Source organism: Dreissena polymorpha, chromosome 15 (genome assembly GCF_020536995.1).
Source record: "Dreissena polymorpha isolate Duluth1 chromosome 15, UMN_Dpol_1.0, whole genome shotgun sequence".
NCBI lineage: Eukaryota > Metazoa > Mollusca > Bivalvia > Myida > Dreissenidae > Dreissena > Dreissena polymorpha.
Window position 1 is genome coordinate 52018324 of NC_068369.1, and position 19899 is coordinate 52038222.

The window sequence follows — 19899 nt, forward strand, 5'->3', positions numbered from 1 at the left end:
AAATCCATCACAACACCAATAATATATACAAATAATCATAAAGAAAAAACCCAGCTATTCCAAACTAACAGAAAATATATCATCAACACCAACAATACAGAAAGAAACAACATGCATAAGAAACAACAACATACACAAAATCAGTAATGTCGTCAAAAGCAAGAATAACAACACAAATAACAACAAAACAGCACCAACAATAAAAACAAACTCGATATCTCACGTGTCGTGTATATGCTAAAAGATTTATCAAAAACATGTTAATTGATAGATATTTTATATGTATATGACTTAATTGCACAAATCGTAAAGTAGTTGTTTACAGGCTGAACACGTCTTCAACAACTAGACACAATCAATCTCACTAATTATATAGCAAAACGGACACTTCTCAAACTTTATCACGAGGTTAATTAAGAGGTTAAAAAGACATTAAATTATCAAGTTAAGGATTTTCCGTCGATAATTGTCAAACAAGAAACGTGTAAGAAAGATCGTTAATAGGTTTCAGCAATATAACAAAAAATAGCGCAACTGCTTGCATCCTCTGCAGACAATGTTGTAATAATAAAATGAAACAGATACTCCGTCAAGATCATGCTTCACTTAACCTGAAGTACTTTATGGATAATGTTTCATGCTTCACTTAACCTGAAGTACTTTGTGGATAATGTTTCATGTTTCACTTAACCTGAAGTACTTTGTGGATAATGTTTCATGTTTCACTTAACATGAAGTACTTTGTGGATAATGTTTTATGTTTCACTTAACCTGAAGTACTTTTTGAGATATTGTGTTGTCTTGTTTTCAGATTCATTCGCTTTTGATTCAAGCCTTAAACGATTGCAACCATTGGTTACAGTCACCATGTGTAAATTGTGCATATGCAACAAAGAGGTCATATAGCGTGTTCGACAAACAACAACACTCACAAAACAAACGCAACAAGAATAGCGAAAAGAATAACAACACAACCATTCCATCGACGTCAATCATAACACTAACTTCATACCAATGGTTTATAAATTAAATACAAAATATCAACGCCTCTTGATGTAGAACAAACATTTATGTGTTTGCAGTGCTTTTAAAAAGTTGCAAAGTTCGTGCGATATTCATTCGTGACTTCATCATTTTCAGCAAAGAGGTGATGGACGTATTCGAGAAGTACATGCAGAACAACGTACGTAATCTGAAGAAAGAGCAGGCGACCGATCTCTTTCAAAAGGAATTCCAGGTATCAATAAACGTTTTGCAAGTCCAATGCAATTAATGTTAAGGCCCATAACTTTTGAGAAACATAAATGTAACATTTTAAACATTGAGACCCCAATGACTATACTGTTTCTTCAAGGGCATTCCAGACTGAGTTCATGTAGGCAATACAATATATGTCATCTGGTTTGCAAGAAAGACGCTAAACAAATTCGAATCTTTTTGCGCCTTCTTTTTTGAGGCTGTTTTTAATTGGAATGTTTTACAATAGCGCAATGGTTTTCAATAGCCTCTAAATCTATAATATTTCAGGGATTTAGTAGTAAACGCATATGCGCAACCTATCTATATCTCCGAAAGATAAAGCCAGAACAAGCGTCTAAACGGTAAACATGCCTTCGAATAAAAATGTTAATTTATTAAGAGATGATAGCCTTTAATAATTCAAGTGTTTTGTATAATGTAACCTATAATGTAACCTTAAACTCCAGCTAGACGTTGAGCAGGCGGAAGTGATGTTCAACACTTTTGATAAGGACAAAAATGGCATCATGAGTATATGGGAGTTTCAGCAGTTCTACATGTGCATGGGCGATCAGTAAGTGTGGTGTATGTAGAAACAGACTATAGAATCATGTTCATGGGCGATCTGTAAGTTTGGTGTATATAGATACAGGCTATAGAATCATGTGCATGGGCGATCAGTTAGTTTGGTGTATGTAGGCACAGACTATAGAATCATGTGCATTGGCGATCTGTAAGTTTGGTGTATGTAGATACAAGCTATAGAATCATGTGCAATGGCGATCAGTAAGTCTAATGTATGTAGATACAGGCTAAGGGCGATCAGTAAGTCTGAATTATTGAGATAAAGACTATTGGGGATACACACTATAGATACGGAATAGCAGCAGTTCTACATGTGCCTGGGCTATCAGAAAGTTTAATAAGTGTTAATAAACAGACTATATATACAGAGTTCCAGCAGTTCTACTTGTGCTCGGGCAATCAGTAAGTTTTGGTTTATGTAAATACAGACTGAAGAGAGAGAATTCCAGCAGTTCTACATGTGCCTGGGCAATCAGTATGTTTGTTTTATTTAAGTACAGACTATAGTTACTTTTACTAATACCACACTGTTCAGATGCTCCACCTACCCCGATGTATACTTTGTCTTAAGATGCAGATTATACATATTGTAATTTGTATTATCATGTTCTGATGACATGCATTATGATGTATTACATAGCTGCGTTAACTGCTATGCTACTTGTATCGAGATAAAGACGATACATAGGTTTACCCTTATTTAAAATACATCTATTGTTTTTTTAAATTAAATATTACATTTCTCTAGTTATTTACCCTTGACCATAACTGAAATCGCAACCTTTTAACAGGCACGTTTGTGACAAAGCTACAGTGCTCATGGTGAGATTTATTTGTATCAACTCTTGTATGTCGTTCGTTGTGCGTTGTGCGCCCTTAACATAAACATCGCCGCCAGCTTCCTCTGGCTCAAACATTTCTTTAGCCAAATGTGCCTTGCTATGGCGAAATTCTTCTATTTTTTTGCTATTTTTAGGTTTTAATGAAGAAAAAGTTGTAGCCAAATAGATTTTTCTTTAGCCAAATAAGTCAATTTGTAGGCATTGGCTAATTTGGCGAATGGCAGAGTGCGCCCTTTACACTCTTGAGGCCATATTAATTGTCAAATCTTCAAGAAATTTGGTCTGAACATTTCTCCCAATAATATCTTGTCGGAGTTCAAAATTGGGTCAGGTGGGGTAAAAAGCTAGGTCACTAGGTCAAATAAAAGAAAAAGCTGTTAGACGCGCTAGATGTCACCTTCTAAGTACAATGTTTCTGAAACTTGGTCATGAGATTTGTTGTTATGATATCTTGTATGAGTTCGAAAATGGTTCCGGTCTGTTGAACAAGATGCCCGCGATTAAATACAAATAGAGCGAACTAATTACAACCACTAATAATAAAATATGATTAATGAAACCACTATAGTGTAGGCTTCAATAATATCTTAGATGACTTGACGTGTCCCTGTATTGTCATCACATGCATAAGAAAAAACAGGTCTAATAAAACATCAGCAGGTGCATTATATATTATAAATTAATATCATGTTAAATTTTGTCGAATGTTTAAACTAAATACAACTTATATAAAAAAGACATATTTGTTTGAAAAAAGCCCCAGTTCAATCGCACTCAAAATATGAAAGACCTATAGTAAGTTTTTCTCTTCTTGTTTTCCAAACAACCTACTGCAAATCCATTGACTTATTTGTTCCTGTGTTACATTGATATGTGCTTAATTTTTCGCAACGTTATACAACGACAGTCAATAAATAGTTTTAATAGAAAATGTCAGATCATGATTTCTTTAAAAACAAATGCAGTGCCTCCTACTTACATATGGGCCGTGCTCTGTGAAAAAAGGGTTTAATGCATGTACGTAAAATGCCGTCCCAGATTAGCCTCTGCAGACCGCACACGCTAATCAGGGATTGTACTTTCCGCTTTTATGTTATCTTTCGTTTCAACAAAGTTTTATACCAATATAAAATTTAAGGCGGAAAGTTTCGTCCCTGTTTAGCCTATGCGGACTCCACAGGCACATCTGGAATAACAATTTACGGAAATGCATTTTACTCCTTTTTTACAGAGCACGGCCCATATAGGATACGACACGAATTGTAATTTCATACTATATTTGATGAGCCGAGGTTTTTTGTAAGTAATCGAGCCATTGGCGATGTATGTAAGACATTTCTTGGAAGAGCGTTTGATAGATTGTGGTATGAAACGCAGAGCGTGTGATTGTGTTTCACATGCTTTTAAATTCAGAAAGAAAATGTATGGCTTTTTTAACGTCATAATAAAACCGCAAAGTTGTTAAAATTACTAGAACATTGGGTCACTTGACGTTGCAATGTCTTTTGAGCAAATACAACGGGATGCGACTTGTCAGTATAACAAAACGGAGCCAGTAAACACGCTCAAAAAGCTTTATTTTACTTATTTTAAGATGAAGATATCCGTGACATTTATATAACATAGAAAACGATGTTCAGCATATGATGCTAAAGCATGAAGGATAAATCTTAGGCAATATTTATAAAATGTTCGAAACAATTGAATTTAAATAGGAAAAAACGCCTGGGGTCCGTCTTATCAAAGATTGTACGACAATGTTAACTTACGATTGAATTTTGTAATTTAAAAATGTAAGTGATAATGATTTGTATGTTTCTAATATATTACATATTTGACAGCTTATTTGGAAATGAATTGAAATGTTCAACAAAAGTAATTATATATTTGAAGTTAACGTATATATGGCGCTTCAAAAATTGCATCGTAAGGTGAGAATGTCGAACGATGTTTGATAAGACGGGCCCCAGATGCTTAAACAAGATTAATGATTTTAAGGAATCTCTTGACATTTTCCAAACTGAACTTTGTTAGGAAGGTTGTCCGGATCGCGCAGTTGTTGATACATGCGATTCTCAACTAGATGGATACGGATTCAAAACCCGTTCACGGAATTATGGGACTTTGGTTTTTGATCGCCATACTGGTCATTGGGGTTTTCTCCTGATACACAGGCTTCCACAACAACACAAGACTACATCAGATTTCAACATCTTTCAGTAAGAACTACAAAGCTGCAAATTGCAGCCAACAATCAAAATTCGCCCCATATTTTGTAAGTCTGGTAAAATTCAATTATACAGGATTGCTGGGTCACACTCCAGGTCAACACATAATGCAGACACGAAATGTGCGGATAAACGGGAACCAGGAAACTGACTTTTTAAAACCTGTCAGCTACTTTCGTCTGCGAATGCAAACTATTTTAGCCTCGCTCTTTGAAAACGGGGCTTAATGCATTTGTGTGAAGTATTATATTGGCCTGTGCAGAACGCACAGGCCGATCAGAGACGATACTTTCTGCCTTAACTGGATTTTCACTAAGAAGGGACTTCATGTAAACGGAAACTACAATATCAGCGGGAAGTGTCGTCCCTGGTTTGCCTATGTGGACTGCTCAGTCTAATTTTGGGCGACACTTTACGTCCATGCATTAAATGCCGTTTTCCAGAACGATGACTATTTCGTCGTTTCAGTTGTCAGGAGGTTATCACCAAATTTAAAGAGCTGGACGCGGACGGAAGTGGGAAGCTCGATGGCGAGGAGGCGAAGGAGGGACTGAAGACGCTGCAGACGGCGACGGGACGCCATCTGGAGGAAAAGGAGATTGAATTTTTCATGAAGAGCGCCGTAGGGGACGACGGGCTTATCAACCTGGGCGCGTTTACCAACTTGTTGTATACGCTGAAACTGTATAAGGCGCCTGCGCCGAAATCTTAGAGCCGATCGCTTATTTGCTCACGCAATATTTAGTTCCTAACATTGAACTATTTTGTGTATTGTATTTTTATGATTTTATATGCGTGGAAAATAAATTATTCAGTTTGTTAATATACTTTATAATGTTTATGTAAAAACTATACGCGTCAACATTAAGATAACGATTAAATCGTCTTTATTTGTGTTAATGCATCTACTTACATAAAGGCTTGCATTTATATCGCTTGAGCGAAAGCGTAGACTTGCAACTTGCAGGTGTTATTTTACATCAACTTTCCTACATATTTGTTTGTATGCCAAATTTTTGTATCGAACTCCAGTCCGCGATTACGCAATAATTTAAAATAGGAAATACATCATGCCATTGAAATATTCGAATATAAACTGTCGACGTGAACGTAAACCGTACATTCTTTTATTTTCGTGAGTGGCTTCATACAATCTGGCAGTTTGGTTTGATCTTATATTCTTGCATTGTATTAAGTGTCTGACATATAAATTAGGAGTTGAGTGGTTCGATTGCGGATTTTACAAAAATAAACGAAAATTATCCGACAAATGATATTGATTTCACGGTATATCAATTCGTTTATGACTGGAATTAACTAATTATTTTGTGTGTGATGGAAGTTGATTGTTTAATGTACGAATTGCTTTACATGCCTATATAAAATTCTTTACACTATGTGGATTGATAATCTTGTACAAATAAGATTAAACAAATAATGCGTCTTCATTTAAAATTCCACCGTAAATGATCACGTTTAGTATTAAAGTATAGAGTTCACATTGCTTTACACGCCTATATTCAATTATGTATGCCGATTGAACATCTTGTAAAAAATATTTTTTTAAATGCATGCACAAATGAATTCCACATTAAATGCTTATTTTATGTATTAATGTAAATGTTAATTATGATTATTAATATATTTTTTATTTTCATATGTGTAAAGAAACTGATTTAAAACGTCTGTTTAAATTGTATGTCTTTTTCTCATCACGACTTATTAAAACTGTTTTATTATTGTATTATGAAGTCAAATCGTGCATTGTTTGTGGTTTATTGGTGATTTAATAACGTTATTGAAAATATGAATTAAAGGGACCTTTCACGTTTTGGTAAATTCACAAAATTAAAAAAAAGTTATTTCAGATTCGCACATTTTCGTTGTAGTTATGATATTTGTTAGGAAACAGTAATACTGAACATTAACCATTCTATAAAATATCTATTATATGCATCTTTCAATATAATTTCAAAACCTGAAAATTATAAATTGCAACGCGAAACGATTGAATAATTTGGAGAGTTCTGTTGTCGTTATTATTTTTTTCATACTACGAGGAATTCTTATATTAAGTATAAAATACATCACTCATTGTACGTGCACGGATGGCCGAGTGGTCTAAGCAAAAGATATTACTCCAAGGATCAGTGTTTCGAGCCCAGTTGAGGGTTACTTTTTTGTTCGTTAATTTCATTTTTTTTTTACTAGAGCTTTTTAGATCGAATGTTTACATTTATCAATATAAAGCATTTAATGAAAAGCTTCAATACATGTCAAAATCTGTTCAAAGGTCCCTTTACAGGCGGTCATTGTGTGTTCCTATGTATGTTATACTTTATATTTAAAGTATAAAGTTTTGATGGCAATTATTGGAAGAGGACAGATGCATCTTTCAAATGACTTCATTTAAAAACTGTTATACATTGGAAAACATGCTTTAAAAGTTGTCAGTTTTATCATGAAGCCCTTAGGGATAAACATGTTTGTTATCTAACCACAAGTTATTTTGTGCGGAAAAACACCAGATTATTGGGTATTGGTCAAACGTAAGTTCACAACCATACATAGATTCTTGACTTGGTAAAAAAAAGATCTCGTCATTCGTAAGGTTATCTTCCTTTATTGTGCAAGCAATCTTTCAATACTCGATATCGACCGCAACAAAACTGTCGGTATTTGTTGAGTTTAATACTCTGTGAATTTGAGCATTTAAAAGAATAATTAACCATTCAATATTATCACCGGTCTAATATATTTCAGCTGTCGGATTCTGTCTGAAACGAGACTGCTTACGCATTCAATTATTTTACCAGTCAGAGAAGGATGTCGTCTGTCAGAATTGCATTCGAAAAAGAAGCAGAAGTAATTATATACTACCGGTGTAAATATCTTTACCATAACAGTCTCGGGTGTTTAACTTACTGAATGAGGCATTCAACTGTTAATGAAAAGTAATGCGTTCTTTCTCATTTTGCCACTTCCTGTCATTAGGTAAGCGAAATAATTAGAGAAAAAAACACGAAATACTTGAAAACCTTCTTTATGAATGAATAAATTTCATAAAGAAAATCCCTACTAATCCGCCCGAAGTAGTGTGTTATTCCGATAGCCCAAAGCGCACCCACGATTTCAGCTGCAAAGAGTACCGTGTATTTTGAATTGGCCGGCAAATAGATGCCTATCATGACGATTCAATCTTGATTGATATTCAGTTATATGTACCCACTCCCAATTTATTGCTCGTGATTAATTGTGCTTGCATAATAAGGTATTTCTATACTGCTCGTCTGTCCAAAAATATGAGAGCCTCGTTCTGGGAAAAACTGGGCCTAATGCATGTGTGTAATGTGTCATCCAAGACTAGCATGTGCAGTGTACAGGTCACAATATACTAAATAGTGTCCCTTTATAATTCACAATCTGCACGCAGAGTTGTCGTTCCTTGCTCTCACATACAACTCTGCGAAAGGCTCAGCATGCCATATTGCCCAGAAACTTGGTAAAACCGAACAAACGCATTCAAAGTATCTTTGATTTGGATTTTTTAGGATCAGAGGCGTAAAATAATGAAATAGGAATTTAAAATTTACGATGCATCTAGCAAACGCGAGTTTTAATGCAACTCTTTCGAACTATTTTAATGCCCATTTACGCAGATGTAATCATTCCACGCACATAAATATAAACAAGTGAACATAATTTTTATTGAGTGACGTTAGGCATTGCTTCGACGTATGCATGTATGTAGGTTTGTTAACATCAAGAATACCATATCAATTTTGTAATTATGAATTAAGAATGATATAAGATTTTATGATATGAGATGGTTTTCTTCAATGCAGTGAATGTAATGTAACCGTCGTGCAAGAGATTGTTTAGTATACTGCTACCCCCACGATGAACGCTTGGAATGATGATGACATGAATGAGACGCTTTCATAAATATAGTTCGTTTTGAGCCCATCACAGAGGTGAATGTAATGTAACCGTCGTGCAAGAGATTGCATAATTCAATGTAAAAGCGACATCTTTAAGCGAAAATAAATGCAACATTTTGCACATAGAGACCCCCATAACCATACCTTTTCTTAAAGGCCATTCAACGCGGAGTCGATTTGTGCAATAAAAAAGATATGTCATGTACGTACCAAAAAAGAACTTGTGAAAAGTCAACATCGACTGTTTTTGCAACTTGTTTTCCGATCGTTTTCTAGTAGAATGTAACCTTTTTCAGTGCAATATTTTTCTTAAGTCTCTAAGTTTATCATATTTCAGGGATTTAGTAGTGAGCATCTATTCGTGCCCTACTACATTCTCCAAAAGATTAAACCAGAACAATAGTTTAAAGTGTACAACATGCCTTCGAATCAATTATGACATTTTTTTAGAGAGTACAGCCCTTCATGAAACGGTTATTTAGTATACTGTAACCTACACATGTTTATACGGGGCAACACTTTCCGCTTGTATGGTATTTTTCGTTAAAGAACGTCTCTTTTTAACGTAAATCCAGTTTAGACCGAAAGTGTCGGAAATTATTCCAAGTCCATATGAGCTGCATAGAGGCACTTTATACTGCTTGATTGGTCATTGTCCTCGTCGGATACCCACGGCTGCTGATTACGCTCCGCTCATACGCTTAGGAATGGAGGGTAACGTAATGAATAGACCGGGGGTGTCCGGCGATGGGTCATTGTCGGCTCGGTTACTACTTTAAATTACCTCGGGTTCGCTTAAGAATACTTAAATGTACCCCGGGTACGTGAAATATACTAAAACGTACGCGAGAATTCTAACTCTAAATTGATCGTTATCGGCTTAAACAAATAATTATGTTCATATTTATGTCAATATTTTGTTTAATGGCCTATTTATTATCGAAACTCATACCCCAAAAAAGAATGTTAAATCAGGTTTTGTTCAAAGAGAATTTTGTTTCGTATTCCGTAGCGCGTTTTACATCAGCCGATTTAGGGCGGAAATAAAACTCGGGTAAAAGTCTTAATGGACCGGGTACGTTTAAGTATATTTTCCGTTACCGGGGTACATTTAAGCATACTTAATAGTACCCGCGGTAAATTTAAGTAGTATGAGAGCTATGACAGATCGTGCGTTACTACTTCGTATTGGATAATGGTCGTTCAATTTGGCAGTTACTGACATCAAGAAAAGGGTCGGCTATCTCAGCTGGTATTGTTGGACTACAAAACCAATAATCACATGTTTGATTCCCGGCACGGGTACGTAACTCATTAAATTCTTCTTCGTTCATTGTGTTCCTACCTCTAACTGACTGACAATTTGTATGAGTTCTTTATTCAAATAGATCACATTTCTTAGGATAACGGGACGTTGATACACTGATCGTCGTGATGTTATTAAAAGACTGTTGAAAACGGCGAAAATTCAAACTGAACAGAACTGACACCAAGAAAATCACTGCGCCACAGTTTGGAATGCGGTTTTGATGGTTTTCCGCACGCTATGTACCCTTTTTGCCGTCGTTTAAACGGAATAGCATCCAGCTTTGGTTTATCTAAACGACTTAATATCACACGTGTTTAGTGTGGTCAGAAAATAATAATGCACTACCAACACTACAAGCTGAACAAGCAAAACTGGGACGAAAATGTACGCACATGCATTAAGACCTTTTTTCCCAGAGCATGGTATTTTTTGATTTGTGTTATATACATTTCCGACCGATGTTTGTATGCATGTATGCACATGATATGTACTAGCTATTTGACTGACATGTACATACCCTCTGACGATATTGGTCCTATGCAAGAAATTCTTCACTAATTCACAAGTGATCCGAATCCGAGAGTACTATTGTCTTCTGCAATCTCGAGTCAAAGAGTTTCGTGGATACATGTTTAAATATTCTTTCTTACTTTTAAAAACACCTTCTGACTACTAACTAGTAGTACTACCTACTAGTACGACTACTACTACTACTTCGACTAGCTTCATACTTGCTACTATTTCTACTAGTATACTACTACTACTATATTACTAAAGGACTACTACTACACGACTACACGACACGACTAACGAGAACACGATTAGACGACGACGACTACTACTACAGACGACGATAGACGACTAAGACGACGACTACAAGACCGACGACGACGACGACACGAACGACTACACTACGCGGACGTACTACGACGACTACACTACTACGACTACTAACTACTACGACGTACGACGCTACGACTACTACTACTACTACTACTACTACTAGACGACACTATAACTACGACGACTACTACTACTACTATACTACTACTATACTACTACTACTTCTACTACTTTACTACACACTACTACTACTACACTTCAATTATACTACGCTACTACTACTACTAATACACGACTATACTACTACTACTACTATCTACTACTAATGACTACCTACTGACTACTACTAACTGCAACTACTACTACTACTACTACTTCTACTACTACTACTACTACTACTACTACTACTACTACTACTACTACTACTACTACTACTACTACTACTACTACTACTACTACTACTACTACTACAACAACTTCTTGTGCTACAACTACTTTTTATACAACAACTGCTACTTCTACATATAATAATAATACTTATTATTATTATCATAATTGCAACCCGTAATCTTAAAAATAGCAATACAAAGTCAACACATCCATCAACGTCATAACACGCATACCTTTTAAAATAATGTCGGTGTATAGGCTTTATGCTTAGTCGTGTCATGAAATGCATGGCCATTGTTGTTTTTTTACTTTTGAACTTTGCAATGATGCAATATGTTGCAAATCCGCGCGAATAGGCACGTGACGTCTCAAGGACGCGCAACATGCAAAAGGATAAATCAAAAACATTAAATGGGTTTTAATGTTTTTAGTGTCTGATGCTTTGTGGTTGCTCTTTTTTAAGGTATATAGACACGTCCGTGTTTACAATAAAATCCACGTCCTCGTTATCAACTTAAAAGGGGCCTTTTCACGTTTTGATAAATTGACACAATTAAACAAGTTGTTTCAGATTTGCTTTTTTTGTTATAGTTATGCTATTTGTGAGGAAACAGTAATGCTAAATAGTAACCATGCTCTTGTGACGATTTAAAAGCCTGAAAATTATAAAGCGTTGCAACGCGAAACGATTGAATAATTTGGAGTGTTCTGTTGTTGTCGTAATATTTTGTGATACTACGAGGATTGCTTGTATAAAATTATAAAAAAAATCCTCACTCTATGAGCACGGATGGCCGAGTGGTCTAAGCGGTAGACTTTTACTCCAGGACTCTAGGGGTCAGTGGTTCGTGCCCGGTTGAGGGTAACTTTTTTCTATTTTTTTAATTCTATTCTTTTTTTAATGAAGCGTTTTAGATCCAATGTTAACATTTACAAATATAAATCATTTAATGACAAACTTCAATACATGCCAAAATCTGTGAAAAGACCCTTGAATATAAAATGTGTATTCAAATTAAAAATATGTCGTGGCCGTGTGTATGATTTTTCCTACGGTGTGTTTTTGGTCGGACCGCTGGCAATATTTTTCTATAAATAAAACACCTGGTTCGAACTGTTTTCTTCTGTTTGCGCTTCCTTGGCTTTATTTAGTTGTTATTTTAAAATATTGTTACAGAACACATATTAAAACAATAAAATAATGATAAAAGGAGCACCACCGCAAGTATTATTCACCGCAAGTGTTTTCACTGCAATATTCGACCTTGGGCTAGAAAGAGCATTATATGAAACACAAAGCGAATAATCTTGAACGAATATGTATTCATTCTTTTCAAAACCGAGTTGAACCTTATACTGTTGAATGAGAAGTGCAGAAAATGTTTGACACAGAAACTGCAATCAACCGTAGAAAACAAACTGAACATCATGTTAAGATAAGTTCACGAAGAAACAGCTGTTGCAGTAAGACGCAGTTGTGGGCGTATAAGCCGTATCTAACCCCCTTAATCCTTCCATTCAGCTGGTACATCGGCCGGCTGGAATTAAGTCGGTTTATAATATAATGGTGCACCGTTTTTTTTATGGAGACGACCGTAAAGGTTACTAGGTGCGTGGAGTTTTGCAAAACTTTCAAATACCAGCCGTTGCATCATTGTTGCGTGTTGTTAGTAAATGCCAAACCAGCGATCACCCCATGCGCAGCCTGGGTACGTTTTGCCTCTAGCAGCTAATTTAACGCACAATGATTTTTTGGTGAAGTTATGTTCACGAACGGATGATCACATTCGCACGAATGAATGAACACGTTAGCATGAGGCGTGGGGAACGTATTCATGACAGGTTATGAATGAAAATATCATGAGTGGAAAGCTTTTTCACGTATGACTTAAGATTGCATCACCGGCGGTGGTGGGCGCACGTGCATAAAACACGAATGCGAGCTTCGGCTTAAAGATTGGCAACGTATTATTATTATTTAAAGTATTTATAATGACATATTCCAAGTATTCCGAAAAAACTATTTAGGACAGAGGATAAAATATCGTGTTGATAAAAAGAATAATACTACTACGGGATTGTTCTGTATTCCTTTACAGCGACGCTTTGCATTAAAGCTAGGCGGATTAATTATCGTAAGTTCTAAACTATATATTTGTTGTTCTTTAATGGTTCATTTAAATTGTTATCACACACTATTGGCACATTTGATGTGATCATTAAACATTCTTTAACTAGCAATGCCTTAATGTTTTGAAGTATTTTCTCTTTCAAATTCATATGTTTTTCTTCAGTAGTTGATCACTATTTAATAAATCGTTTGATACATTTTAACTTCAACTTACATTAAAACAAAAATTACATTAGACGCCAGTTTAGTTGTCACATAATTATATTAATATTTAGTTAAAGATTTAAATATATTTTGAAATACTTTTGATATTTTGATCTTGTGTATGTATTAATTAACTATTTCAATGACATATTTAATATTTAACATTAAACAAGCTTAATTAAGTTGAAGTTATGTTAGCATTATGTTATGTTTGCATTGTTTGTCACAATATTTGTTCTAACTTAAGATCAATTCCAGACCACAACAGGCTGTTGTTCAGGGATTTTCAAAATACGTAATTAATCACACAATTGTTGAATGGTGCCTAATAAGGAAATACCAGAACAATGCGTTGAAGACATAAATCCCTTTTAAAATTTGAATAAGACAAATTAAGGTCAGTGTTTTATTAAAAAAGCATCGCGAAGAATAACTTTAAAAAATACTTAACACTCTCTACGTATTTTTTTGGATGGATAGTTTATAATTTAAACCAAACATAATAAAGGTGTGAGTGCTATATATAGAGTACTGAGAAACCGGATGTATAGATACTATTTACCGCTTCCTTCTTGTTATGGTATAATGAACCACCCCATACTAAGCATTTACAAAAAAGACACGTCAATATTGACAAAATTAGAGGCAGTGTTTATGTAACGCAATATAGATAGGTGTGGGTTTACGTCCTAAACTATGGTTATTTTTCGATGTTAAGTCGTTCAATGCATTTTTTAAATTGTACGTTTTTTAATTTACGTTAGTTTTTTGTCTATCAATACTTATGTTGACATCTTTAAATTGCATTTCATTTACTGTTTGTAATCAGGAAGTTCTCCCCAGGGTTTACAATTTACGTGAAAAATAATAGTAAAGGCCACACGATATATTTTCGTTGTAGTCTTTATAGTTTTTTGCTATACTTTGTCTTTGTATGAAATACGACCTTTAAATTAAAACTGGTTTCTTCAGTGCCCTAATATGTACCGGCACTTGTGCATATAGCTGCACAGTTAGTAAAACAAACAAATCATGTTAAATAATAGCTATAGTTATTCGTAACCTCGCTTATGGATTATGTGTAATATTAAAAATATGTTCTATAAAATATTCGATTTTTTTTTAAATTAAAATTTAAACGCTAATCGCCATTTTACATCATGCAGTTTTAAACGCTAATCGCCATGTTACATCATTCAGTTTTAAACACTATTCGCCATGTTACATAATTAATTTTTAACACTATTCGCCATGTTACATTATTCAGTTTTAAACGCTATTCGTCATACTAAGTCATTCAGTTTTAAACGCTATTTGCAATGTTACATCATTCAATTTTAAAGGCTATTCACCGTGTTACATCATTCAGTTTTCGATGTTATTCGCCATGTTACATCATTCAGTTTTAAATGTTATTCGCCGTTTTACGTAACTCATTTTTGAATTCAATTCGCCATGTTACATAAATCAAATTTCAAATTCTGTTCACCATGTTACATCATAAAATTTGAAATGCTATTAACGTAGTTCATAAGTGCATCAAAAGTCTTTTGTGTTGTTTTCTACTCAGTTCACCTCTGTGTGCTGAATCATTAATCACGTTAGGAGTTTATTTTTATTTCTTAATTGAAAGTACATTTTTTATATATACTGAAAGTTCATCTTTCTGTCTCTCAGAATGTGCTTCACGTATCTTGTTTCCTCGCGACGTCGTATGTTATATAATGCATCAAATTGCTGCTTAACGCAAGGTTTATTTTGGTTTGTAATGGGCTCGACCATGTGTTAAGTTCAACCTGCCCTTTACAAGGTACTATTAAGCTTATGAAATACTGACCCAGTTATAGGCATGCCCTTGTTTAAAGTTCAAATAGTACTTCAGTAAGTACCGACGAGCATTGAAAGAATATCTTGATTTCGTCTCAATCATATCATATCTTTCCGACACGCAATTTGTAACTCATAAGTCCTACTTTGGTTTAAGGTATTTAAAGCTTGTTAAGCAATGTGAGACTTTGCAAAATGGGTAATCATACAACTATTAAATTGAGCTTAATATGGAAATATCGAATAAATCAGTTTAAAGACATTAATCCAGTTTACAATATGAATAATACAAGTAAGGTACGTGTTCAGTTTAATTACAAAAGACAATAAGCAATTTTAAAAATGCTTACCTCTCCCTTCGTGTAAATAATAATAGTTCAAAATTTAAACTGTGCAAAATAAAGGTCAAAGTGCTATTGATAGAATTCTAAGAAGCCCGCCTATGGATACTGTTAACCACTGCCTACATCTGTCACCGTAAGCCTTATACAAGCTCAATCTCCACGCAGAGTTGTCGTTCCTTGCTCTCACATACAACTGTGCGAAAGGCTCAGCACGCCATTTTGTCTATAAAATAGTTACAACCGAACATTCAATGTATATTTGATTGGATATTTAAGATCGCATGCATTAAATTAAGAAATATGACTTTAAAATGTACGATAATTCGTGCAAAAACTTGCGAGTTTTAATGCAACTCTTTGGAACTATTTTATTGCCCATTTACGCAGATGGAATCATTCCATGCACTTCACAAATGTACAGTAAACCATTGAACATACTTTTTTATTGAGTGACGTTAGGAATTGCTTCGACGTGTGTATGTATGTTGGTTTCTTAACATAAAAAACATATTAATTTTATATAATAATGAATTAAGACTGATATAAGATATCATGGTATGAGATGGTTTTTTAATGCAGTTAATGCAATGTAACCGTCGTGCAAGAGATTGTTTAGTATACTGTAACCTCAATGATAAACGCTTGGAATGATCATGACATGAATGAGACGCTTTCATAACAATAGTCCGTTCTGAGCCCAACACAGAGGTGAATGTAATGTGACCGTCGTGCAAGAGATTGATACAAGCTGTCATTGATGTTATACGCCACATAACGAAACATGCAGCAGGTTAATTGTATGCAAAACGATTTAGTGACACACATCTTCATCCCCGTTATGTAATTCATGGAGCATGAATAAAGCATGAATTCTTAAACGAGCATATCGTCTGTACATTGATAATGAGGTACATAAAAAGTCATTTAACTTTGGTTAAAATATATTATTCATTGAAGCATTGCTTTACAATTAAGATTTTTTTATTTGAAAAGAATAAACCAAGTGTATGGTGGCTGTATTTTTATATATAAAACATGAAACATGGTTACATAAATCGCTATGTAGCCTTTATCAACTGTTCAGACAGAAAGATAAAGTGTATGCATTAGAAAAAATGTGTACGCAAAATGTGAACAAAGTATTCACATATAATAATGCAAAACCACAACAGAGGTTTAACTACATATCAATCGAAATATTCTAAATATGTTCAATTATCACCCCAAAATAACATAAATTGGTCTGTTTTTTATTTTTTACCATTTTTTTTATTACATAAAAGATATTTGTTGGTTTTGGCATATTATCGATTTTGAATCACCTATGAAACTTTGGTTGTCTAGGGTTAGAAACGATTATCTACCGAAACTAACACATTTTATTTAATGTTAATATGCTTTTACAGCGTCTGCTTGCAAAGAGTTAAGCTAAATGATAACGTCATGACGTCAAAATAACGACGTCATTTCACTGTTTTCTGCATTTTTCAGATAGTTTTCACTTTTTGAAAAATATATCCGTCCCTTGACCAATATCTGTCATTCTGTTTTCAGATAGCGTGATATCCGAAGCAAATTCACTATGACGCGCGCCTTTTCGAGAAGAACGACGTGCATCATTCTAGCGATGTTTCTTTTGTTGACGTTACTTTGTACGTTGACGTCAGCCCAACACTTGTGCCGAAGCGTCGGCTGGCTGGGTTGCATAGACGTAGGATGCAGTAACGGGGGTCGAGGGTACTGCAAAAACTTCGGGGATCGCCCGCACAACGACTGTAAATGCGTTATGTACTGGTGACGTCGGTCACGTTTAGTCATGTCACGTTGAGATTGGCGAAGAAGTATGTTTGGGTGACGTCATGATTTTAACTCAGGTTGTCATTTTGTGTTTTCTTGTGACGCCATCATAAAATGCTGATGGAACATATTTAAGATAAGTCATTTGAAAGTTCTGATTAAATATGCTCTAGTGACGCCATACAGACGTTTTGCCCAAAAAGTCAGTGAAGTCAAATGAAAGCGCTCACGAATCATATTCAAGTGACATCCAGCTTTTCAAATACATGTTGTTCTGATAGCAGTGGTGAAATCTAGCCATTGGATGCCAAAGGAGTCTCGCTTGCCTGATACGTTTTGAATAGAGAAATTGTAAAAACCACACACGGTTTTTCTCTTTAAAAAATACACTTGTGAAGTGTAAGTGATAATATATATTATTATTTAATGTTTTGAATGTTGTTGCTTGACAGAAGGGGAGAAAGCTAGATTATAAGATGGCAGCTAGGGTTGTATTTATCTACTGTTTCAAATGTTCTCAAAGGTCTTTGGTTGGTTAAGGTTTTTGTGTAATGTATATCATGTTTGTAAATCTGATTATTTATAATTTATTGTCATTCTATCATCATATTGTTGTCAATCGATCATCACATTATAGAAACAAACATTAAAACATGCTCTAATGTTTCGTCGAAGTTTTAACATGATTATGAAAAGTGTGCTGCACACAGTAAGAAATACGCCAACATCATTACGAGAGAAACCAATTTGAACACACGCTGGTCCTTCGTTTGAGACAAGTACTCGAAGGCCTGTACGACTGAACTAAACCATTACAACTGGTTTTACCGCTTTGGTACGATAAATACAACGAATAATATGATGGACTTGTTTTAAAGAAACATGACATAACTCGCTATCTGCTCCTAATTAATCGTATCACACATAAGCGTGTACACATACACATGTCGATACAATTTAATATGCGCCCTTTTAATCATTTATACATCGAGCAAATTCTTTTGATTTTAATCAATTTAAAATAAATGAAAACCTAAGTTGATTGATTCGTTGGTGCGTTCAGGTGTGACGTCACTGAGTTTGTCTGATATTTATTCTCACATTTGATAACTCACGATAAAGTCCGCAGAAGAATAAAAAAGGTTTGTGTAAAATTTCTTACTTACGCTTTTCCATTCACCCTATCTTCTGTTTCAATGACATACTTAAGCAATTCTTTAAAAACTTGTATTGATAAATCATATTTTCGAATCGCCTCGGCATGCTTGCTTCTATCTTGCTAGTAGTTCCTACCAATCATGAACAGCGCAGAGTCGTGCATTTTTATTTTTCTCAAGCCGGTATCCAGCTTGGCCGAAGGAAATTTAACAAGAAAGTTGAAACAAGAATATAGCTTGTTTTACTTTAATTTCGTATTCAATTTCAACGCTTTATTCGAAGATTGAAAAAAAAAGTTCTCAAAAAATTAAGTAAGCATACTATTGATTGGGTTTTGTTTTTTATTTTGGGCTAAGTGTGAAGTTGGGCATGCCTTTCAACCGCTTTAAACTACCAATGCTTTACAATTTCAACGGAGGTGACCATAGTTTAAACGGTCCTTTTCACGTTTTGGTTAATTGACACAATTACAAAAATGTTTCAGATTCGCAAATGTTCGTTGTAGTTATGATATTTTTGAGGAAAAAGTAATACTGAACAGTAAACATGCTCTAAAATATCGATTATATTCATCTTTTGACGATTAAAAAACCTGCAAATTATAAAGCGTTTCAACGCGAAACGACTGAATAATTTGGAGAGTTTTGTTGTTGTCGTTAAATTTTGTGACACTACGAGGATTGCATATATCAAGTATAAAATACACCAATCATACTATGAGCACGGATGGCCAAGTGGTCTAAGCGATAGACTTTTAATCCAGGGGTCAGTGGTTCGAGACCAGTTGAAATTGACATTTTTTTCTTTTTTAGAATTTTATTATTGTTTTGACTAGAGCTTTTTAGATCCAGTGTTTATATTTATCAATATAAAGCATTTAATGACAAACTTCAATACATGCCAAAATCTGTGAAAATGCCCCTTTAAATAATTATTTTAAGTTTGATGTTAGTTTTATATGTTTTGTCATGTATTGTATGGGGGATAGGTCACTTGCCTTAAATGAAAGTCAAGCTGAGAATAACACGAATTCTTTTTCGGATCATATTTCTTGAGCTCTT

General features: G+C 34.6%; 1 protein-coding gene and 1 long non-coding RNA gene across 3 annotated transcripts in view; both read left to right on the plus strand.

Moving 5' to 3' along the window:
• Window positions 1-19899, plus strand: part of LOC127859535 (uncharacterized) — a 37354-nt gene that overhangs the window by 5122 nt on the left and 12333 nt on the right. Inside the window, exons 2-4 of one of the 2 annotated variants that reach the window (XM_052397045.1) lie at window positions 1141-1237; window positions 1707-1813; window positions 5363-6602. In XM_052397045.1, the coding sequence (XP_052253005.1) occupies window positions 1141-1237; window positions 1707-1813; window positions 5363-5606 (448 nt within the window). In that variant the 3' untranslated portion in view covers window positions 5607-6602. Of the gene's footprint in view, window positions 1-1140; window positions 1238-1706; window positions 1814-5362; window positions 6603-19899 lie in introns of those variants that run through there. The other variant, XM_052397046.1, reaches the window with a different exon arrangement.
• Window positions 13091-18347, plus strand: LOC127859559 (uncharacterized). Its single transcript, XR_008039450.1, has 2 exons — window positions 13091-13512; window positions 17438-18347. It is a non-coding gene; the product is annotated as an uncharacterized LOC127859559 (long non-coding RNA).